Source organism: Glycine max, chromosome 9 (assembly GCF_000004515.6).
Source record: "Glycine max cultivar Williams 82 chromosome 9, Glycine_max_v4.0, whole genome shotgun sequence".
In the NCBI taxonomy this organism is placed as follows: Eukaryota; Viridiplantae; Streptophyta; class Magnoliopsida; order Fabales; family Fabaceae; genus Glycine; species Glycine max.
The window spans coordinates 32632964-32658619 of NC_038245.2; the positions used below are offsets into that span (position 1 = coordinate 32632964).

The 25656-nt window shown below is 35.9% G+C and overlaps 2 protein-coding genes, 1 non-coding gene and 1 pseudogene across 3 annotated transcripts; 1 reads left to right on the forward strand and 3 right to left on the reverse strand.

Annotated features, from left to right (window-relative positions):
* The first annotated feature begins 6413 nt into the window (after positions 1-6413).
* LOC548026 (UDP-glycosyltransferase 1) lies at positions 6414-8174 on the forward strand. The gene has a single exon (XM_003533920.5). The coding sequence runs from the start codon at positions 6585-6587 to the stop codon at positions 8004-8006; it is 1422 nt and encodes a 473-aa protein (XP_003533968.1). The 5' UTR covers positions 6414-6584; the 3' UTR covers positions 8007-8174.
* A 1010-nt stretch (positions 8175-9184) lies between these two features.
* On the reverse strand, positions 9185-9275 carry MIR4378B (microRNA MIR4378b). The gene has a single exon (NR_048706.1). It is a non-coding gene; the product is annotated as a microRNA MIR4378b (primary transcript).
* A 980-nt stretch (positions 9276-10255) lies between these two features.
* LOC112997868 (protein PTST, chloroplastic-like) lies at positions 10256-14994 on the reverse strand (annotated as a pseudogene).
* Positions 14995-22365: 7371 nt separating this feature from the next.
* LOC112997869 (uncharacterized) lies at positions 22366-23790 on the reverse strand. The gene has a single exon (XM_026123919.1). It carries the CDS (start codon positions 23788-23790, stop codon positions 22366-22368), a length of 1425 nt encoding a protein of 474 aa, XP_025979704.1.
* Positions 23791-25656: the final 1866 nt, after the last annotated feature.

Sequence of the window (25656 nt, forward strand, 5' to 3'; positions counted from 1 at the left end):
TCCTTTAGGAGTATGGAACCCGTTAATAAGAACAACAATAATAGTGTTCCACTTGGATATGTTGATTTGTAGTCTATTATCATAATTTGTTAAACAATATAAACTTCATCAGCAACACCACTCAAGTCAAGCATAACAAAAATCCATAAAAATGAAATCATCACTTATACAGTAAATTACTAAACAACAAAACATAGAGAATAACAACATTTGAACAACCAATTGTATTAAATGACTTGTGTCGCATGAAACATCATATAACTCACTACTAAAATGAAATACCTTTCTAATGGGAACCAATGCCAACAATCCAACAAAGCTGGTCATAAAGAGAAAGGTTGTCATCCATCCAATTCTAGGCTCCTTGGTACTACCAGGATTATTCTCCTCTATACCAACCCCTATTCAAACCCAGGAGATAAGAACTAAAACTACCTACAATTACACAAGCTCGTTTCAATGAACACACTATCAATATTTGCACAAACTCAAGTTGATAGAATTAAGTTCAGAAAAAAGACCTCCCTCCTTCTGCAATGCTATATCAAGCGACCGCACAAGTCTGGGTTATGGTGTTCTCCTGTCTAGTGAACGAGGTCGAAACAATCTTGGCCTTTGCAAAAACCTTAGTCCAAGCTCTAATGAACAAAAATTCAAGGAGAGTAGTTAAGACATTGAGATTGGGGACTAACCTAGTTGTGAGGATCAACTTCATCACAATCACACTATAAATTATCCCAATTAGGACACTAGCTACTAGCCCTCAAAGTGTAATCTGTCTTAACCATGGTGTTATTCTGCTCACATCCTCAAGCACAATTGGAGCCTCTTCAATGTCCTTCCTTATGAGATTCTCAATCTCTTTGAGTTCCTCTTTGTTTAGAGTATTAGTTCCCATTGGATTCATCAAATCCTCACCCCAAGTGAATGATCAATCATCACTAAAATTAAAATAAGGAAAGCAACACTTTATCAGTGAGAGAAAGAAAGAGAAGATAAAAACAATATTCAACGATGACCAAATAAACCAATTTATAAACCAAGTTATGGACAATATATAAAAAAATTTATTATATGAGGATCATAATTCTAATTAAAGTAATAGGATACAATCATAAAACTATTTATTAAACAGATAATAACAAGAAATATATATATATATATATATATATATATATATATATATATATATATATATATATATATATATATATATATAGAAAGATAGGTGGATGGTTTGTATGAGAAAGAAACAGAAAAAAAGGAATTAGAATTCAATTCTAATATGGTTCAAAGTTCAGAGATTTTATGCCACGTAAGGTAATAATAGGCAATGATTAATGAAAGATGATACTTGGTCAAATATCTTTACATACTTGAGTTAAGTTGTGTCTCAAATTTCTATAATGGAGAAGAATTGAATCTCGGCAATAGGGATAAAGCCTTTAATTCAAGAATTCAATTCTCCACCATTGAGAGAGTAGACTAAAGTGTGCTTGTTGGTTCAAGCGACAAAAACTACGGCGTGTAGAAGCAAGCTTCATGATGATGATGAATCAAGATTGATTCAAGTTGTTTTGATGATAACAAAGATGATGACAAAAAGCCCAAGAGAATGATTTCAAGATTGAGTCAAGAACAATTCCCAAGATAGTGATTTCAAGATTGAGTCAAGAACAATTCAAGAATCAAGAGAAATTTGATTTCAAGATTCAAGAATCAAGTTTCAAGATTCAAGACTCAAGATTCAAGAATCAAGAGAAGACTCAATCAAGATAAGTACTAAAAGTTTTTCAAAACATTGAGTAGGACATGAAGTTTTCACAAAAGCTTTTACCAAAGAGTTTTTACTCTCTGGTAATCGATTACCAGTTTATTGTAATTGATTACCAGTAGCAAAGTTTGTTTTCAAAAGCTTTCAAACTGAATTTACAACGTTCCAATTAATTTCAAAATGGTGTAATTGATTACAAGATTTTGGTAATCAATTGCCAGTGTGTTTGAATGTTGAAATTCAAATTCAATTGTGAAGAGTCACATCCTTTCACAAAAATGCTTTGTGTAATCGATTACAATGATTTGGTAATCGATTACCAGTGATAAGTTTTGAATAAAAATCAAAAGATGTAACTCTTCCAATGGTTTTCAAGTTTTTCTAAAGTTTATAACTCTTCTAATGGTTTTCTTGACCAGACATGAAGAGTCTATAAAAGCAAGACCTTAACTTGCATTTTAATAACAATTATTACAATCCTTTACAACCTTTGTATCTCTTTGAACATCTTCTTGAATTTCTTCTTCTTCTTCTTCCTTTTCCAAAAGCTTTCTGGTTTTCTAAACCTTGAAAACAAAAGTGTGCTATTCATCTTTTTCATTCCCTTCTCTCTTTGCCAAAAAAATTCGCCAAGGACTAACCGCTTGAATTCTTTTTGTGTCTCTCTTCTCCCTTTTCCAAAAGAACGAAGGACTAACTGCCCGAATTCTTTTGTGTCTCTCTTCTCCCTTGTCAAAGAATTCAAAACGACACAGTCTAAGAATTTTTTTGATTTTTCCCTTTCCCATAAACAAAAGATTTCAAAGGACTAACCGCCTGAGAACTTTGTCTTAACACATTGGAGGGTACATCCTTTGTGGTACAAGTAGAGGGTACATCTACTTGGGTTGTTGTGACTGAGAACAAGAGAGGGTACATCTCTTGTGGATCAGTTCTAGTGGAGGGTACATCCACTAGGTTGTTCAAAGAGAACAAGGGAGGGTACATCCCTTGTGGATCTTTGCTTGTAAAGGATTTTACAAGGTTGAAAAGAAATCTCAAGGACCGTAGGTCGCTTGGGGACTGAATGTAGGCACAAGTTGTTGCTGAACCAGTATAAAACTCTTGTATTTGTCTTCTTCTTCCCTACACTCTTTAATTTCCGCTGTGCACTTTAATTATTGCTTTTACTTTTGGTAACATTAAGAAGGATAGCTTTTTAATTAGTAAAGGTTGGTTAATAATTAATTCAACCCCCCTCTTAATTATTCTGAGGCCACTTGATCCAACACGATGTAACGAAGATGTTAAAAGGAGGTAAAGATTGTGATATCGAAAATCTAGTGGAGAATGCAGAGGAGTGAGGCAAAGATTCTACGAAGTGAAAGGGGGAATTTATATTTTAATGGCCAGATCTATGACTTTGGTGGCTAGATCTATAGCTTCTCCAAGGCATTTTGTATGTCAGTGTGCACCCTTGGTTTAAAGATGGTGAGGTTGGGTGGGTAAGGGTTTTTGAACCTTGTTGTCGTCGTTGCTGTCGTAGAGAAGAAGTACCACCGCAGAGGAGATTGTTGAAAATTGACGAGACTAAACCCAAACCTGAATGTGGTGCCAAATGAACACAAGCAGTGCATTTTGAGGAACACAAAGCAATAGAGAGTGCAACGAGAAATGGAAAAGAAGAAGGAAGCATGATGGGTTCGATGTTGGAAAGTGAGAGGGGGAGTAAGAAACAGAGCACGAGGTAGAACGGGAGTCGGAGAGTGAGAGGGAGAGGGAGAAACATTAACAGAGAGTGCAAGAGAGTGGAGGTAGAGATAAAAAATTAAAAACACACTCTAAGACAATTTTAGTAAAATCGTAGTGGAAAACCTTCTAAGACGATTTTCACAAAATCATCTTATAATGACAGCTTCCTAAGATGGTTTTTGGGAAACCATCATGGAATGACAACCATTTTAAGACGATTTTTGCAAAAATGTCATGAAATGGTAGTTTCTAAGACGATGTTTGGAAAAACGTCATGAAATGGTTGTATTTATTTACAAAAATACCACCACGTTTTATTCCATAATGGTTATTTCACAACCGATGTTAAATCAACGTCGTAGAAACACATTTTTGTAGTAGTGATCATAGTTTTGGTTCATTTTAAAATGAAAAAAATATCAACATACGAGAAATGCTGAGAATATTCTTTAACATGTTTTTAAAAAAAAAACATATTCTTTATTATTAAAGAAAATTTGTTAAAAACATAAAATTTTATAAGTTTCATTTCTTATTTATTAAGTTTCATTGATAATTTTATAGTTATTGATAAATTTTAATTAACAATGAAAAGTCTATTAAAAAAATGTCAAGAGATTATACTCAACATGAAAAACCAATCTTCTAAGGTTATATATTCCTTTTTAAAGTGGGAGAAATATTGTTCAAGTCATAGTTTAATTGAGTTTAAAGTGAGAAAAAAGAAGAGAAATTTTATAAAAATTTGTGTGGGTTTCACACATTTTTTATTCTATTTTAATTTAAATATTTATTCTCAAATTCTCTTTCATTCTATTCTATTCTACACAATCAAATCATCTTTAAATGTTAATCTCTCAAGAAATAACTAAAGAGAAATCTAGAATAATAGGTGATATGATATGCAATTGAAAGATAGATAAAAAGAAATAATAAGGGTTGATGTAAAGCTAGATGTGTGTATTTAACATGACTTTGGAATAAAAAAAGTAAATAATGAAAAATGATAGATGTAGTAAATGTTGTGACTAGAAATATGAAAAACATAAAAAAAATGAAGTATAGATGAGATCAAAACAAAAATAAAATAAAATGTATTATAATAAAAAGAGAGATTCTTAAAAAAATAAAATAAGAGGGATCATAGATACCTTCACATATATATTATACGCCATACAATACCAACTATTTTTATTTTATCTCTCCTTTTCTACCTTATTATATCATTTTTTATATTTACATTTTTCCCTCTCTTTTTTGTTAGGTGTCAATAAATTATTTCCTCATAATAACCCTTTTAAAATAAATCAGTTAATTAATGCATTCACTTACGTCAAAATGGACATTTAATTGATATGTTTTATAATAAATAAGATGATAGAAAACGGATATTTAATTAATATGTTTTTCAGTAAATAAGATTATAGAAAGAAACTAATAATTAATGCATCTCAAATTAGGACAAAAAAAAACGCACCCATATTTTTTTTTTATGAAAAAACACACCCATATTTTTTTATAAAATATTAGAAAAAATGTGTTATAAAATATGTCATTATTCTCTAAATTTAATATTAACCTAGGAAGCACTTAAATCCAACTGATCGAGAACCCTCTCTCAGTATAGTTCGATAGAATTAGATAAAATAATTATAAATGTAATAAATTATGTGATAAAAAAAGAGTTTAATCATTATATACCGATAAATGTAAAATAATTTTATTTTATTATTTAATTATAATTTATTATTTATATGAATTTTAATATAATTATTATAAAAATCCACAGGTTTGTCACGTATAATATAATAATTTGTGATTGAGTAATTATATGAAATAATTTTCTATTAGCCGTCTATATTTTGTTTTTTCTACAAAGTGAGTATTAATTTAAAAATATAGAAAGAAACGTGAAAAACAGAATATACATATAATCAATATTATACTTCTATAATTGAGACATGCATACAAAACGGTTAGGTTATCATATTTTTCACTGTACAAAATAGTTATCATAAAAAAGAGTTGAATTTTAGATACTTGTTTTTTGAGTCAGAATTTAATTAGTACGAACATATTAAAAAATGAGGAATTTTTTTTTTCAAGATTCCATGAAATCCCTCCTATTAATATCAGTACATGTGGGCTCAAGTACTGACAGATGACACATCACGGTATCCACCACATGCCTCCAAGTGAACACACTCAACACTCAAGTGATTAGCCATTAAATATTCAACATCTAGAAGCATAGGCATGTATAACAAAAAACTATTATTATTACATATCTTGACCCCCCGGTAACTTTTTAGTTTATTTCAAAATAATAATTAATAAGAATAATTGAGTACATTGCTGTGAAGCTTAGATACGGAATACCAGATGGTATGACACCACACATATATGATGATACAACAAATATTTTAAAATTAAGGATATGATATGTTTTTATATCTTAATATATAAAAAAAATTATATATGTATGGATGCAAATATATAGATTTATAAGGAAAGTAGAGTTTTTCCTAATTCTTATCCTTTTAGCATTTTTTAATTTTAAAATATTAAAATTAAAAAAAACTTAAAAACTAACATTAAAAAAAAATGGCTCAAGCCATATTGAAACTGTATCCTAATATAGCTTGAGCGGTGTCCCCAATTTAAGTAGTATCCTAACCGTATCTGTTATTTTTTCTAGAAATAAGTTTTTTATATATATTTTCCGTATCCGGACAATACTGGTGTATGATAGTGGTACCACATTATCTTGACCATTTTAGAGTGTTAGGATTTCCTAGATAATTTTTTTTTATCTAAATTATAATCAGAGTACGTACGTGAATGAACGGTGCAAAATTATACTAATTTAATTAATAATTTAGATTTAAATATGTAAATGTAAAGCTCTATTTAATTAAACATACTTGCTATTATTTAAATAAATATTACGCAGCTTGCGGACTCTACGCTGGCCATAAATAGAGCAAGAAACTCTTCTCCTTTACGCCCAGCAATTCTCCCTACAAGTTACAATCATTAGGAGAGAAAAAAAAAAAAAAACACTTACTCTTGAATATTCATGACCATGAAGGACTCTATAGTTCTATACTCAGCTTTGGGAAGGGGACACCTAGTTTCCATGGTGGAACTAGGCAAACTCATACTAACCCACCACCCTTCACTTTCCATCACCATTCTTTTCCTAACCCCACCCCCCAACCAAGACACACCCACCTCCCCCACCGCCTTCACCTGCGACGCCACCTCCAAATATATCGCCGCCGTCAGCGCCGCCACCCCCTCCATTACCTTCCACCGCATCCCTCAGATCTCCATCCCTACTGTCCTCCCTCCCATGGCCCTCACCTTCGAGCTCTGCCGCGCCACCACCCACCACCTCCGCCGCATCCTCAACTCTATCTCCCAAACCTCAAACCTCAAAGCAATAGTCTTGGACTTCATAAACTACAGCGCCGCACGTGTCACTAACACGCTTCAGATCCCCACTTACTTCTACTACACTTCCGGCGCCTCCACCCTCGCCGTTTTCCTTTATCAAACTATCTTTCATGAAAACTACACAAAGTCTCTCAAGGACCTCAACATGCACGTCGAAATCCCAGGGTTACCGAAGATCCACACCGATGACATGCCGGAGACGGTGCAGGATCGTGCGAAAGAAGTTTACCAGGTTTTCATCGACATCGCCACGTGCATGAGGGACAGTGACGGGGTTATAGTAAACACGTGTGAAGCCATGGAAGAGAGGGTTGTGGAAGCTTTTTCCGAAGGGTTAATGGAAGGAACCACGCCGAAAGTGTTTTGCATTGGACCCGTCATTGCTTCTGCTTCTTGTAGAAAGGATGATAACGAGTGTTTGAGTTGGCTCGATTCACAACCGAGTCATAGTGTTTTGTTTCTGAGTTTCGGAAGCATGGGGAGATTCTCGAGGACTCAGTTGGGAGAGATTGCTATTGGGTTGGAGAAGAGTGAGCAAAGGTTCTTGTGGGTTGTGAGGAGCGAGTTCGAAAATGGTGACTCGGTTGAACCACCAAGTTTGGACGAGTTGTTGCCGGAAGGGTTTTTGGAGAGGACCAAGGAGAAGGGAATGGTGGTGAGGGACTGGGCCCCACAGGCGGCGATACTGAGTCATGACTCGGTGGGTGGGTTCGTGACTCACTGCGGGTGGAACTCGGTGTTGGAGGCGGTTTGTGAAGCTGTGCCAATGGTGGCGTGGCCTCTCTACGCGGAGCAGAAGATGAATAAGGTGATCTTGGTGGAGGAAATGAAGGTGGGTTTGGCGGTGAAGCAAAACAAAGACGGCTTAGTGAGTTCTACCGAGTTGAGGGACCGAGTCATGGAACTCATGGACTCGGACAGAGGGAAAGAAATTAGACAGAGGATTTTTAAAATGAAAATCAGTGCCACCGAAGCAATGACAAAAGGTGGATCTTCAATCATGGCTTTGAATAGGTTAGTGGAAATGTGGAGGGAGCACTAGTAGTATAGAATTAGAGAGTGCGAGAGACTGATCCATAGAATATTATCAAGTTTAGAAAAGTATGTTTCAGTATAAAAAGCTTAATGTCTTTCTCAATAAAGCAATAAAGTATGAGCACGAGATCAGTTGTTGTAAATTATCAATGTTTGCAAGATTATTAATTATGAATGATGTGTAAGGTACATGTTCCAAATTTAGATTCTTTGTTAAATGAAAATACTAATGCAAAATGAATTAATCAGAACATGCTAATAATATGTAACAATATTGTTTCTTGTTTCTATAGGAAATATAAGACTGATCATTAATTGAGAAAGAATGACGGGAGTAGAGGAAGAAATCACGGGTCTAAATTCACTTATTATTAAACTTCAAGGATTATAAAAAAAAAACAATATTATTTCTCTATTTATGTTTTATGTAGTATTTACAATAACTTTACACTTTTATTTTTAGTTTGGAGAACAAATTAAGAATTTATATTAAACAGGTTTTTCGATGGTACGTATTTGTACTCAAATTAAGTAAGAAAGTAACGAATGTTTAATGAAAAAAAATGGCATGCGATTGATCTAAGAAGGAAGCGCATGTCTGAATGGTTTAAGGTAATGTTCATTTAGAATTTTAGAGATGTTCATTTCATAATAAATATGAACTGTGGATCTTTTGGACACGGTAAATTTAGGCTCATTCGTTCTATCATTTAATAATGCTTCAATCGCTGCTTTAATGGAAGACGAAAACATTTTCTTCGGCTAAACTTGATTCAATTGACAGAAATTATTAGCTGGTTTAAAATTATCACATCATTTATGATTTTGATTAATAATTATGTGTAACATGTGAATTATAAATAATATTATACTCATGAATCACTTAATAATTTCTTAAAATTAACCATTTTTTTTATTAAAGAACATAAATAAATCAGGTATTTCTTTAACTTAATAAAAGTTTTATTATAAATCTTTGACGAAAAGTTTTTTTTTCTTAAAAAAAAAAACAAACATTGATTTATTGTTGGTCATATTAGTTTCATTATAGGACATGAATCACACACAAATCACACTATTATACGAATGTCCTTTTACATTGATTATTTTGCACATACAACGTCGGTTATGAACTATCGTCTAACGGACGTCATAGAATGTATAGGCATCTATGATAACGATTCCTTAGAACCGTCTTAGAATGTGTCGCATTCTAAGGTGATTTTCGAAAGAAGACCATCATCTTGGAATGTAGCACATTCTAAGACAGTTCTAACGCTAGAACCGTATTAAAATGTGGTACATTTGAAGATAGTTTCGACTCTAAAAACGTCTTAGAATGTATTGTTTTTTTTAAATGTCATTTGTTTTCATGATCGCCTATACAATCATTCATACCAATACGTTTTTGTTAATTGCCACCTAATAATTTGTAAAAAGTTCAAGCATTATTTTAGTCATGTGTAACAAAAGAAAGCCATATATATATATAGTGGTATGATTTAAACTCAATTTGCAAAGCTGTGACTAACCACTTGTAGCCAGAATGTCATGGCATCCTTTCATCCCTCTGCAAAGTGTAAAAACTATAAATATTAGATAACTATATGAATTTTGAAACCCAAAAAAAAAAAAGATTTTTAATTGGAATGGCTCTTTTAGCACATCAATATACAACCAAAGTGCACAATATAATAAGTAAGCAATGAAAACAAAATACAGAAAAGCCTATTCTCCTTGAGGGAGGAAATTTCCATCTGCCTAATATCCTAAGCTCCATAAAGAGGAAGGAAATTCACAAATCTTTGAAAATACGAAGATCAAAACCATTGTATCAAAATGTATAGGAACCAAAACTAATTTTGGCCCAAAACTAATATTCTCCAAGCAAGCATTTAAAATGAAATTACAAGTACTAACAAGATTCAACCTAGCTGAAAAATAATTGAATCTCTTAAACATGTCGAGCAAGGTTTAATTGTTAACCGTGAGTACAAAAAAAGTTTTATGGAAGAGGTAATATTCATTTTGATCTCTACATTTTTATCTGTCTATTAAGTACTATCAACCAAGAAATACCCTTAGCTGAAAACCTAAAAATATAATTGTAGATCAAAAAGTGTAGCAACACATAACATTAAAAAAGTCTGTGCGTATACACCAAAGAAAGAAACTTTTAAAAAATTTAACAAAATAACACTCAAGTTTCTGCTTATGTATCAGTTACTAGGATTGAAAATATTAATCATTAATTCATTACTCAACAACTAGCAAATTATTTTTGGTTAACCCTTCACCAATAATGGGAAACTCTGGTGACAAATGTCATTCACCATCTACTAAGAATTTGATTTCATAACTGCATAATATTTTTTGTTTATGAGTTAGAAGAAGCCTCCATGTTATAAAGTCAGTTCGAAAGCTTCAGAAAGTTAACAAAAAATAGTAGCTTCCTGGCCTAAGCAACAATGTAGTTGAAAACCTTGTGTAAGAACTAGTATACTTAGGTGAAAGGTGCTCCCCTTGGCTCCAGCCATCAAAGGTGCCCATAACTTGCACACTCTGATAGGAAATAAAAGTTCATACAGACAATTTAGGCATTAGCAAACACATTAAATTTCTGAAACCACACTATACCATAATGTTTCATAGACATACACTTCATGAAACAATTATTTTATATCCTAAACATTAAAAGGCAATGCTTGGTGCTGAAAATCAAATTTGTACAAATTAGTATGCTTATGTAACATTAGTATCAGTCTTCGCAAGCAAGGATGCCATATATATTTTATGGGATACATTTTCTAGAGAAATCAAATCTCATATTTGAAATAGCTTGGTGATGTATTATAGGCAAAGAAGTTTGTATGTGTTTATTGATCAAGCTGAACTTTTTGTGAAGAATAGCAAGGAAAGGAGAGGAAGCAAATAATATTCAATGATTCTAGTTATTTGCTTCAAGGAGCTAATTCAATTGCGTTCTTAATATTAGCAATAGAAAGCTATGTAGTATTAAAGCTGAGAGCACTATATATTATACAAATAGTCATTAATGTAAGCAAAACACAGTTTTCCCACATTCAAAGTTTTAAACCAAATTCTTATTGAACATTTGGAAGTCTAATCTTAAATGTGTTTACCTCAGCCATGCCAACCCAAAACACCGAAACCTCCTTTGATTATGTCGTACCGACATCCTTTATTTTTTCCTTCAGTTGTTCATTTACAACTATGTAGGAAAAAACAATGCATTTGCACTGATAAGGGCACAAATAGGGCAAAGTTGGAAAAAAAAGACATTGTTGAGAAGCTTTATTAGCATATTCCACACAAACATTAACACATAGTTATCCAGAACTAGGAAGTACTCTTGTTAATCATATAGGGTAGGCTCTAATCGTGAGTAATAGTTAGAGCAAATACCAATATACCTTCTAATCTAGCAACAAGGTGAGAATGAATGTACTTTCCATTGATCTTCCTTGAACCTTCTGGAATACCACATTGAGCTATTTCTTCTACTAATCTGGCCAAGGCCTACCCCTAAAGTAAACAATATCTTAGCACCCAATATGATGAAACACATGAATTTCAATGAGAAAAGCAAGTGTCACAAATACTACAATTAACAATGCAAGCTTGCAGAGCTCAATAATTGATTGGATAGAGAATCAAACTTCAATTAATCTGCTAGATGACACTTTGTTTACTCATGATCAAATTAATTTAATTGTTGAAATATTTTATAATTTACAACAATTAGTATCTTAAAATTTTCAAACAAAAAATTTGATATTATATATTAAGGTTAGTTGAAAATAGTAGAAACTTCAGCAAAATTTTGAATTAGTATTCTCCCATTTCGTGTTTATCCACACAGTTTCTAACTTATAATAAGCTTAATAACATATGCATAAATTTTGAACAATTAAAATGCTAAAAATAACATGATTTATGTTTTCAATATCAACAGCTTGGAGTTCATGATTTCTAACAACGAAAAGAGAATATCACTACAGCAAGAACACTGAAGGAAGAGTATTCATGAGGTGCAACATCAGTATAAAATGGGATAGAAGTGATAAACCACCATCAAAAGTCTTGTAAAATTTCAAGAGTCAATTCTCAAATCAATAGCAATCAAGATACTGACATAGTTATGAAAAGGTATATTCATTCAGTTATGCAGTATGAAAACTGTTGGTCAAGCAACTTAGAAGGCTCAAACAACTTTTAACAAAAACATAATACAATTATGCTCAACTCATGCTGGTGGGGAGAAAAAAAAAAGAAGAATATCAGAAAACAAGTCTATTCCCAAGAAACTCTCAGCATTTATACTTCCATTTTATGGCAAACAATATATTAGTCAATGATGATAGCTTTTAATAATCAACTTCAAAATAGAATTTCAGCTCTAACAGCTTATGCAAATGGACTATTATAATTATCAAATTTTCCTGTTTATCCATTTCTTTTACCAGAAAAATAACAAAAAAGTATTATCATGGCTTAAGTACCACATTAAGCTTCTTATTCTTCTAAATATGGGATTCCTAACATTGTCACCTCCTTTAAGAGACAATGTTTAAGGCTGCTTTCACTCTACAATTGACCCAATGTTAGGCCTTTTCCCTCTAATGAATTCATTCACCTATCAACATCATAATTAAGAAGATGCTACATCTAGATTGAATTGATTAAATCCATCCCATGTATTATTGACATCCCATACATCTTCCCAATGATCCATCTATAGTTTGGCACAAATATAATATATATGTGTGTGTGTGTGTGTCCAGATACCTATCTTTTTAGAAACTGATTTTGCTGGTTGGCTTCACTAAGCTTCTTAGTGAGTTTTGCTCCGTGTGTGTCAGGAAGCAGTGCTATTATCTGTTCAATAAGATTTGAAACACACACACACACACACACACACACACACACACACACACACACACACAGAATATGAGATAATTTAAGCCCAATAAAGTAAACATGCAAAAACATGCAAGTATTCCCCAAAATATTCAACCAAATGAAGTGAAAAACTACAATTAGTCACTACCATTGTTGTCTGTTCAAAATAACTGCACAATATTCCTTCAGGTTTGATTTTTGTCATTTCAGAAAGTAATAACCCAACAAACAACAAATGTGACATCCATTTAAATAATATTTGATTGAAAAATGCACTTGATGTAGGGATTCAATCAATCAACCTAATTTAATTATGACAAAAAATCATCAATCCTAACCATATGCTTTCTATCCATGTAGAGAGAAATTACTGCATAAAGATGAATAAAACCCCATTGTGTTCCCATACTCAAAATCATGATGAAAACTAAATGCAGAGCATACTTGGATTAGCCATAATGGAATGATGAAAGGTTGATGAGGATCAAGATTGGTTTTATGATCTTCCAGATGTAGAGAGCTTTATTTTCTTCTTTGAATTTTCTCTTCTGATGTGCATAAAGAGAAAAAGAAAGTGAAACTATACATTTTGTCGCTTCTCTCTACAAATGGGGACCATAACCTCTTGTATTTGTAACTGCCATCAGTTACCCCAAATTTGATAATTATAATATGGCCCCTCATCAAATTATAATATCACTAATGGTATCTACACAATTAGCCTTTCATGACATATATGCCCTTAGCCATAATTTTATATTGATTTGACCACTTTAATATTTTGGCTAATAAAATAATGGCCCTAACTCATTCAATTATGTGATATATATATATATATATATATATATATATATATATATATATATATATATATATATATGGCCCAAAATTGCTAACAATCTCTCACTAGTCATAAATATATATATCCTTACAATCCTTATGAATGTGTTAGACTTTATGAGCTCAAAATTTGCCATTATATGCCTTGAGCATATTCCAAAAATCTTGTCCATTGATTACATCCGCATGTAGAACCAAAGTAGTTTTCATTGTATCAATCACAACTAAACTCATCAATGATCACTAATGCTGATAGAATCAAATGACATAAACTCATCATGAAATGTGTAGCATGAAACTTGCGTGAAGGTGGCCTATACACGTCTATTTTCAATTGGTCCTACTTTACCTTAATGAGATCATTTAATAACCTTAATGTACAAAGTGTAACAATTGAATAATAAAAAAAAAAAACACACACACACACACAACTAAATATATCCAAAAGTCAATGTATGCATACATAAAATCTAACATAGAACATAAAATACATAAAAGTGACTAATTCCCACTAAACCAAAGATTCCTTGAACTGTAAAACACCTATGTGAGAAACAAGCTCATGAAAGACCTTGGGTGGAAGTCCCTTAGTAAGAGGACTTGCTATCATGGATTTTGTCCCTAAGTGTTCTATGGAAATTTGTCCACTCTATTCCCTTTCCTTAACAGCTAGGAACTTGATGTCAATATGCTTTGACTTGGTCGAGCTCCTATTGTTGTTAGAGTACAATACAGTTGATTTATTGTCACAATATAACTTAAGTGGTCTTTCAATTTCCTCCATAATTTGTAGCCCTGTGACAAAATTTCTCTACTATATTCCATGATTTGATGCCTCATAGCATGCCACAAATTCTGCCGCCATAATGGATGAAGTAGTAAGGGTTTACTTGGCACTGCGCCATGAAACCGCACCAACGGCTAACATGAAAATGTAACTCAAAGTGGATCTCAAACTATCAAGGCATCCTACAAAATCCGAGTCAGAATACCCAGTGATCTCCAACTCATCTGACCTCTTCTATGTGAGCATATAATACTTTGTTCTCTTCAAATATCTCATAACTCTTTTGGCTGTTTTCCAATGATTCATTCCTGGATTGCTTAAATATCTGCCTAATACCCCAACTATGAATGCTATATCCGAATGCATACATACTTGGGCATACATCAAACTCCCTGCAGTTGTCTCCCTTAGCAACTGGAGTATCCCCAGATTTACATTCCTGCATGCCAAACCTTTTAAGTATCTTTTTGATATAGCTCCTTGTTAGACAAGTGGCCTCAGATATCTTAAGAAGGAGGGATTGAATTAAGATATCACAAACTATCCCTTAATTAAAAATTCTACTTTGATTTTAACCCAAGTTCCAAGCTCCCTTAAAGATAGATTTCTAAAAGATGATTCAAAATAACCAATCTGAATGTAAATGTAAAGCAACAATAAATAAAATAGTTTAAAGGAAGAGAAAGTGCAAACTCAGTTTTATACTGGTTCGGCCACACCCTTGTGCCTACGTCCAGTCCCCAAGCAACCCACTTGAGAGTTCCACTATCTTGTAAAAAACCCTTTACAAGTTCTGAACCACACAAGGACAACCCTTCCTTTGTGTTCAGATTGCTTTACAACAAGAGACCCTTGGTCTCTGAATCCCTTTTCAGATGTAAGAAGAAGAGAAGAAGAAATCTCTCTTGAAAGAGATAGATTGAACAATGGAGCACTCAAATAATTCCTTATTGAATTGCAAGTGTTTTGGCCAAGGAATGCTTTAGAGGATAAGAATATTTTGCTTTTGAGAGGATAAGACTTTTTGTTCAGAAAAACTTTAAGAAAATTCGTGTTCCAAGTCACATATAAATAGACCTTTGATGGCCATTCAAAAACCATTTGAACAGATGTGACTCTTGGAAATTATTTTCTGAAAATCTCCTCTGGTAATCGATTACAAGACTTGTGTAATCGATTACAGGCTTAAAATTTGAATTCTAACTATTATAAAACGTTCAATAACTACTGGTAATTGATTACCATCCATGTGTAATCGATTACTGGGTGTAAAATTTGAATTCAAATTTCCAATAGCTATTATAAATAGTTTTAGCTGCTGGTAATCGATTACAATACTTATGTAATCGTTTACATGTTTTCAAAAACATCTAAAAACATTTTAAAAGCATTTCAGTAAGTATTTTTGCCACTAGTAATCGATTACATCCTTGTAAAAACATTTTAACTCATATTCTTTGGCCAAACCTCTTGCTGTTTCAACTTGGAATTCCCTTCCTAAGTCTCTAGAGATTATCTTGATCATATATCTTGAATTTCTTGGATTCTTGTCTTGAATTAACCTTGAGAAGCATATGATCCTCTTGAATTAAACTTGAGAAGCGCATGATCCTTTGGCATCATCAAAACATCAAAGTCTTTGCTTATAAAATCTCCCCTTTTTTGATGATGACAATTTAATTCCTAAAATCAAGATACAAGATAGAAGATAGAACGTTCACTCATTCCATACTCCCTCTATGTTTTGGAATTTATGATCTCTTGATTTCTAAGCTTCTAAGCCCCATTTCTCTCTCCCTTTGGCAACATCAAAAAGCCAAAGTATGTGGAAATTAACATAAGGCAGAAAATAACACAACCATAATCATTCATAAGTCAAAATCAAACATAATTCAGTCATAAAATACTAAGTGCCAAATACTTAAATATAACTAAAGTTCTAAGAATAATGTCTTAAAAAACATAGCCAAATACACGGCGTAAAATCAAATATAATAATAATCTAAATCTATGAAGATGGTGGAGGAAGATTGAAGCACTGACGAACATAACTTATATCCTCCTCAAGCTGAGTGATGCGGGTATCCATGCCTGCAAAGCGAGCATCAATGGCATCGATACGACCATCCAAGGAATCAAAGCGCTCACCAACATAGGTGCAGAGGCCTTGTAACTCTGAAAGAACTTCATGCATGAGGGCTGAGGAGTCATCTCGTTGAGTCGGAGGAGAGGGAGTACGCTCATCTTGCGGAGGTTGCGCATCCTTCTTCAACCATTGCCCATCCATGTCCTTACGGTAGCCAAAGGAGGTTACCACACTGGAACCAATAGCAAATGAACGTTTAACTTGCACAAAGGGCTCAGAATTCAAGGGAATTTCAAAATGTTGAAGAAATAAAGTCACAAGCTGAGGGTAAGGTAGAGGTGTATTACACCGCAATGCCTTATGCATGTGGTGGCGAATCAAATGGGCCCAGTCGATTGGAAGACAGGTCAAGAAAGCCCACATCAAAATCAAGTCATCCTCAGAGGCTTGAGCTAGATTAGAAGAACGAGGCATCAAAATTCTAACAATGATATAGTGCATGATGCGGCAATCAAATGTCAATGAACCGGTAAGAAGTCTGCCGATCATATCCGCCTGGTCAATGCAGACCATGCGGTGGGCATCATGACTGGAGTAATCAAACTTCTAGTCGTCAACAATGGTGCCCTCAAAAGGTGCACCTTGACTGGGTAGTTATGTCAGAGAAAAGAAAAGAGACTCATCAATAATCATAGGAATACCATGCACCTCAGAAATTAAAGTTCCATCCTGAATTTTCAAATTTGAGTAAAAGACTTGTACTAACTCAGGATAATATGGTAGTTTTAATGACATAAAAGGAATCAGACTAGTGTTTTGAAACATTTGATAGCAATCAAATGTTTCCCCATCAAAGAATTCTAGGTCAAGATATTTGGGATCAAGAATTTGATGAGATTGAAAGAGAGAGGAGTATTGGATACGTTGTTCATCAGATGAAAATAGTGTAGAGGATGACAAGGAAGGTGGAATTGGTGCCGGGGATGCTCCGGTGGCTCCGAGACGTGGTGTTCTAGTGTAGAGGATGACAAGGGAGGTGGATGAACCCTTGCGCTTCCTGGATGATTCGGCCATTTGATGAAGATTTTGATCGATTGGAATGAAAGAGAATAAAAAATGATTAAGAATGGGCTTTGTGGGAGGTGATTTGGTTGAGAAATGAGTGAGATATGATGGTTGGAAGTTTTGGGAGAAAGGGGGCACCGTAGCTCAAAGTTTTCGTGACTGCAGCTTCTGAAACGTGCCTATTTATAGAAGATGACATTCTATAATCGATTACAAGGTTTGGTAATTGATTACAGGAGCCCTTAGCCTTCTGTTAATCGATTACAGGTTGCTGTAATCAATTACAGGCTATCTGTTCTTGTGTAATCGATTACACGTAATGGTAATCGATTACCAGAACACTAACTAGGCTTTTTCTTCTAAAAATTATCTATGTCTATGCTAAAAACATCTAACTATATCAATCATCAATACTGATACTCATTTTAATTCAATCAAGCAAGCATCAATCACACAATAACACACCAATCAAACATAATCAAAATCTTAGAATCAAATACAATCAATCAATCATCAAACATAAATATTTCAATCAACCAATCAATCCTTATTTATCCAAATCACTAATATCTAATAGGCCTAATTCTCTTCTAATGTAAAAGAATGTTTCTTTGGGGAGAGGTTTTGTGAAGATATCAACAAGCTAATTCTTTGTATCAACAAATTCTAGCACACAATCTCCCTTCAGAACATGATCTCTTAGAAAATGGTGTCTAATTTCTATATGTTTGGTTCTAGAATGTTTAACTAGATTTTTGGAAAGATTGATTGCACTTGTACTATCACACCTAATAGGTATAAGGTCAAGAAGGATTCCATAGTCAGAGAGTTGTTGCTTCATCCATAAAATATGTGCACAACAACTGCCGACATAAATATATTCCGCTTCTACAGTGGATAAAGCGACACTATTTTGTTTCTTACTATGCCAAGAGACTAGAGCAGATCCAATGAATTGACAAGTTCCACTTGTTCTCTTTCTATCTGTTTTAGAACCGGCAAAGTCTGAATCAGAGTATGCTATTAAGGTGCATGTGGAATTCCTAGGATACCATAAACCTATATTCATAGTGCCTAACAAATATCTTATGATTCTTTTAACGACACTAAGATGTGACTGTTTGGGATTTGATTGAAATCTAGCACACATACACACACTAAACATTATATCAGGTCTGCTAATGGATAAATAAAAAAGGCATCCGATCATACCTCGATATTGCTTAACATCTATTGACTGACCGGTTTCATCTTTATCTAAATAGCAAGCAGTGCTCATTGGTGTAGCCATGTGCTTAGCATTTTCCATCCCGAATATGTGAATTAACTCTTTGCAGTACTTGGATTGATTGACAAAAATTCCAGTCTTGGTTTATTTAATTTGTAATCCAAGAAAGAAATTAAGTTCTCCCATCATTGACATTTCAAACTCACTTTGCATGTCATGAGAGAATTCCTTGCACAATAATTCATTAGTAGATCCAAAAATATTATCATCAACATAAATTTGAACCAATAAAATATCATGTAATTTTCTCTTTATGAAAATAGTAGTATCTACTTTGCCTCTTGAGAAATCCTTTTCTAAAAGGAACTTACTCAAATGCTCATACCAAGCCTTAGGGGCTTGCTTTAAGCCATATAAAGCCTTTTTTAATCTAAAAACATGATTAGGCTTGTCTGAGTTTTCAAATCTAGGGGGTTGATTTACATATACTTCCGCTTGAATAAAGCCATTTAAGAATGCACTTTTTACATCCATTTAATAAAGCTTAAAGTCCATTATGGATGCATAGGCTAATACCATTCTGATGGCTTCTAATCTAGCAACTGGAGCATATGTTTCCTCATAATCTATCCCCTCTTCTTGATTATATCCTTTGGCGACTAATCTAGCCTTATTTCTAATAACTATGTCATTTTCATCTAATTTATTTCTAAACACCCATTTTGTCCCAATGATTGGGTAGTTTTCGGGTTTCTCAACTAACTCCCAAACATTATTTCTTTCAAATTGGTTTAGTTCTTCCTGCATAGCTATTATCCAATTTTCATCTATTATGGCTTCATTTAAATTTTTAGGTTCAATCATAGATACAAAAGCCATGTTATTACATAAATCTTTGAGAGAGTGTCTAGTTGTTACCCCTTTTGAGATATCACCAATAATGTTGTCAAGGGAATGATCTCTTGAAGCTTTCCACTCTCTTGGAAGATCATTATTTGCTTTGACTTCTACTGGAGTATCTTCATTGCTTCCTTCTCCTTTTCCTTTATAATCTTCTCCATGAATATGCATTTGTTCTAAAGATTCTGAAATATCATCTAAAATATCCTTTCTTGGAGAAATAACATTAGACTCATCAAAGGAAACATGAATCGATTCTTTAATTGTCATTGTTCTCTTATTATATATTCTATAAGCTTTACTATGCAAAGAATAACCAAGGAAAATTCCTTCATCTGATTTAGCATCAAACTTTCCTAAGTTTTATTTTCCATTGTTTAATACAAAACACTTGCAACCAAAAACATGAAGATGTGAGATGTTTGGTTTCCTACCAGTCGCAACCTACTCTTCGGCGTGAGGGCGACGTGGGACTCACGGGTGCGTCTTCCAAGGGAGGAAAATGCATAGAGTCACCACCAATGTTTATTCAAGGAAAACGTCGGAAAAACCAGAAATGTGTGGTCTACGAACTTTAATCGTGAAAGGTTCGGGAGTTGTTTTTACGCACGGGGAAGGTATTAGCACCCCACACATCCGTTGTAAGGGACGACAACCTTTAATCAGATGTGCAATATTATGTCTTCAATTTGTTTTATTTTCCCTTTTTTTATGTTTTTATGTCTTTTTATGCCTTTTGTATTTTATATCTTTTTATGGTCGACAAAGGTGTTTCCCTCGCTCCTACGTATCCTCAATTGCGATGAGGAAATCAGACCTACGTAGTTCTTTGAGAACTAAACGTTGGTTAAGTTGTTTTTATCTTTTTTCGCAAGATATATTTTAACTGAACAAAAGGTCATTTAAGGCGTTGGTCCATTAAACGATCTTTTGATTTTGAAAGGAGAGAAACGTTAAGGCGTTGGACCATTAACGATCTCTTGGGGTGGTCGACAAAAGCGGGGCTTTTGCTCCTACGTATCCTCAAGAGCGATGAGGAAATCAGACCTACGTAGTTCTTGCAAAAGAGGTAAAATTACATGTTGATTTTATGCTTTTGAATGGTCCATGTTAACCGATAAAAGTAAAGAGGATCGTTTAAGGCGTTGGACCTTAAAATGGTTTTTAGTGATTTTTGCGGACAAAGCTTGATTTGTGAGTTGATTTTAGCTTTAGTTTCACTTTGGTTATTAGTCAATTCATTCAAGGAAACTTCCAAAGAAAAACGTCCGATTGATTTTTTTTATTATTTTATTCAAAGATATCTTGATTATTTTATCATTATTTTGCATTTTTTTTATTTAACCGAGGTTACAGCGTGAACGATCGGTTGGATTTTATTTTAACAGTGATTAAAGATTACAACACAAATGATTGGTTGAAATTCATTTTATCATTTATTAGGCGAGATAATGGCTTAAATAAACGGTTAAAGCATGTTAAAAGGGAGTACGGAAAACAAACGTAATGAAAACATAAGTACGCAAAACAAATAGGGACCACTAAGGGTGCATATAATGAATTAAAAGATTCAATTTCGGGAACTTACCGGTTGAAGACCGAAGAATGAACGAAGAACGATTAAGAACGGTGAAGAATCTCCATGAAATCGCTTATGGAAATGTCTCGCAAGCATTACGGAGGCACCTCGGCTTGGATATTTTTCACGGAAACAATTTTTCTCAGGCGAGCAGGGTTGCTTCCACCAGAAGGCACCCCCTTCTTTTAGAACCCTCAGGAAGGCCCAAGTGGGCCTGGTTGCTATTTGCACCCCTTTTTCACTAAATACACCCCTTTTGTGTTTTTTTATTGATTTCTTTCCGAAACGTTGCGAAACTTTACGGATTATGCAATGACACCTATTTTCTTTATGCAATGTTGGGAAACTTTACGTCGGTAGCTTCTTCCTTCATATCGCCCGGAGGGACGTACCTCCACAGAACTGCATGACTGTTCTTGTAAGGAAACATAATAGGTCTAACGCCCGACACTGCCGAGGGGTGTCGGGGCCTTTGGGGAGCCGTGTCCCTGGTGAAGTGTATTACCAAGGGTTTAGGCCTTTTAGGACCTTCCTTATCTGCCAACTGCATGCATATATGTTGTTCCTCTTCCCCCTCATTGCTAACCTCAAGCCGGCCTTAGTCTATCATTTGTTGCAATAGATCTCTTACCGTTGAACACGTTTGCATATCATGCAGTACGCCCGGATGCATTAAACATGAATCCTCTTTGTGCTCGCCGCGGGGAATCATGCCCGCCTTTTGCAAGGCTTTGTAGATAAACCTTCTGGAGGTCGTTACATCCTTCAAAAGTTTGAGCTCGTGCAACCTACTCACCTTGATGGCATTAACAGCTCCCCCTCCATGATTGGCATGAGGGTTTGTCGTTATGTTGGGCCTGTCCTCTTGAAATGTCAACCATCCGGCTTCTATCAAGCCTTGGACCTTGCTCTTCAAGGCCAAGCACTGTTTGACCGAGTGGCTTGGGGCTCCCCCATGTTATGCGCAGGTTACGCTAGGGTTATACCACTTTGGGAATGGAGGCTGGAGGACCCTTCCCGGAATCACCATGGCCAATTGGTTGGTGATGAGAGATGGTAAGAGGTCCCCATACGTCATTGGGATCAGGGTGAAAATCTGAGCCTGCCTTGGCAAGAAGTTCCTTGCCGTGTTGGAGCTCGAGCCAAGGTGGGCATTATTGGTCGAGTGAGGTCGGGTTGGAGCCGGAGCCTGAGGAGCTCCCCCTTCTAGGGGCGTGGGCGCCCTTGGCTGGGCGAGTGCTGTGTCGGGAGAGCCCCCAGCGCGAGCCAAAAAACTCGGGTGATGTTGTGCGTATTGGTGGGTACCGTCGGGGGTTTGTGGTGGCTTGGGCCACGCAGGTGTTGAAGTGACGGTATGGGCATCTCCCTCTTTCTTCTTTGCCCCAGTTGTTCCGACACTCCTACCGCTGGCACCTACTGGGGAGACGTAATCAAACTTTCCCCTCTTCAAACCCACCTCAATCCTTTCTTCCGCGAAAACTAAGTCCACGAAGCTAGAGAGCATGTAGCCCACTAATTTCTCATAGTAGAATACACGTAAGGTATCTACTATCATAGTAGCCATTTCTCTCTTGACCATGGGAGGGGCTACTTGCGCTACTAGGTCCCTCCAACGCTGAGCGTATTCTTTAAAAGACTCGTGTTCCTGTTTACTCATGTTTTGCAGTTGAGTTCGATCAGGAGCCATGTCAGAGCTGTACTGATACTGCCTAAGGAAGGTCGTAATTAGATCCTTCCAGGTGCGGATGCGGGAAGCTTCTAGGTTAGTGTACCAGATGACTGCTGCCCCAGCCAAACTATCTTGAAAGAAATGCATCAATAACTTATCGTCCCTAGAATATGCACCCATCTTTCGACAGTACATTTTTAGGTGATTCTTAGGACAAGTCGTCCCTTTATACCTATCGAAGTTAGGTACCTTGAACTTCGGAGGGATGACAACGTTCGGCACAAGGCACAGGTCGGTCATATCTGTGAACGGATAATCGCCGAATCCTTCAACAACCCTCAATCTCTCTTCGATGAGATCGAGTTTCCCCTTTCCTTCCACTGTCGGGGGTGGCTCTCCCACGGATAGAAACATTGGCTGTGTTGGGTGGTTTCGAGGCTCTCCCGTGATGTTGGGTTGTGGTAGTGAGTTGGGCGCCAACCCCTCAGTGGGAAATGGGGAGTATGAGTCGACGTCTCCCTGAGCATGCTTTTGAGGATTCTTGTGGACCCCGTTAGGATGCCGAGGAGGCTCCCCTTCGAGGATGAAGGGAGTAATGTAACCCATGTCTTCATGCATGGTTGGTGGTGTGTAGTTGGGCGGTAAACCGTAGGGGTAAGCACCTTGGTTGTACCCCGGATGGGGGTTGCTGACATGCCCCGGTGTACTCTCCATTAGTCATTTCATTCCCAGCATGGCCTTCATCATAGAAGCCATTTGTTCTTTCAAAGCCGACATGTCGGCTTTCATCTGTTCCTGCACTTCCTCTAGGTCACCCATCGTCCTAGATTTGGATCTGGTGCGATTGGGATGCCTTGGGGCGTGTTTAGTAATGGCGTCTTTCCTAAAGAGACAAAATGTGAGGAGTACGTAATGAGGAATGAATGCATGCTAGAGATAAAGTGTGGGAGTGATTTGATTCGCACTTATTTTTGGAGTAAAATCATGGGATAAACTCATTTTATTTAGAAAGTTATAACTAGTCAAGATCTGAGTGACAATACAAACTCCCTAAAGGCTCCTAATTATATGGGCCATCAAGTCTATCATATGTTGACAATAGCTGAGGAGCTCGTGGATTTCCTCGGGGGCGGAGTACGCGTCTGCCATTGCTTTGGCCTTTGCCAGTAATCGTGGAAGTTCTTGGCTCCTGTTTAAAGTGAGAGCAAACCGGTCCATCCACATCGCCGCTTCTTGATGTAATGAGTCAATCACCCTTCCTCTAGCCTCCTTTTCTGCGTACACTCGGGTGTATTCGTCCGCCACTTCGTGCTCATGGGCGGTGGCCAAATTTAATTCTTCCTTGTACTTGCTGATGATGGCAATTTGTTTCGGTCTCGCATAACCGCTGAGACAAACTCCTCTTTGACCTTAGGCAAGTCTTCAATTCGTCCTTCAGAATTATGCCATCTAATTGCGATTGGTCCCTTTCCTCTCTTCGGAGTTTAAGTTCGTTGTTACTGCCCCACATAGCCCCTCGGAACTTGTTCCGGCCATGTTCTTCCTTGTGGGCCCTCTTTGATGGTGGCTATGTTGATGTCTCTCAGTTCGGCGTTCTCTTTTCGGATCCTAACAGCTGCTAACTTGAATTTTTCTTTGGTTGTTTGGGCTCTCTCAAGCTCTGTTTTAAGGGCTTGTACCTCTTCGTCTTCTTCTGGAGCTTCACCCTCCACCGCTTTAGTAGTTCTCAAATTTGGAAGCCAATCCAGACCTTGTGTGTAGGCTTTCAACCACCTACGGTAACCGTCGATGGGCCCATTGCTACTTCCCCTAAGTTCCTCGTCCTTCTTTTGCACCCTTTCTCATGCCTTGCGGACCCTCTGAAGCACCCTCACGTTGGTGCTATTGAAACCTCGCGCAATAAAAGGTGTGAGGCCTTCCTCTAATGGTGCTCCTCTCATAGGGTAGCCAAATTGTCTTATGGTGAGGATGGGATTGTAATTAATGCAATTAATGCAACCCCTCGTCCCCATCAAGGGAACACTTGATGGAAGCTTGCTTGTGGAGCTTCTATGGAGGCTGGATCTTTGAGCTTCAATGAGGTCCTTCAATGGTGATTTTTCACCATGGAGATGCAGCGGAAGGCAAAGGAGAAGAGGATAGGGGAGGCACCATCCACTAGGGAATAAGCCAAGGAAGAAGGAGCTTCACCACCAAGAATTGCCTTGGATAAGAAGCTTGAAGAGGATGCTTTAATGGAGGAAAAGAAAGAGAGAAGGGGGGAGCACGAAATTGAAGGAATAAAAGAAGGAAAGAAGTGGAACTTTGAAGTGTATCTCATAAGACTTTCATTATCCCGCAAGGGCATTGGGTAGAAGACTCCAAGTAGATTGGGCTAGAGATCCAAGGGAAGGCCCTAGGGTTCTCATGAGCCTTAGGGTATATTTTGAGCCCATGGGCTAAGTATGAGCCCGCTTATCTTTGTAAATATTAGAATAGGTTTTTCCTTCGTTTGGGCCTTGTATTTTGGCCATTCTAGTAGTATAGGGTTTTAGCCTTGTATTTCGGGGCATTTTGAGTAGTCTTTGTAGTAAGGACTTT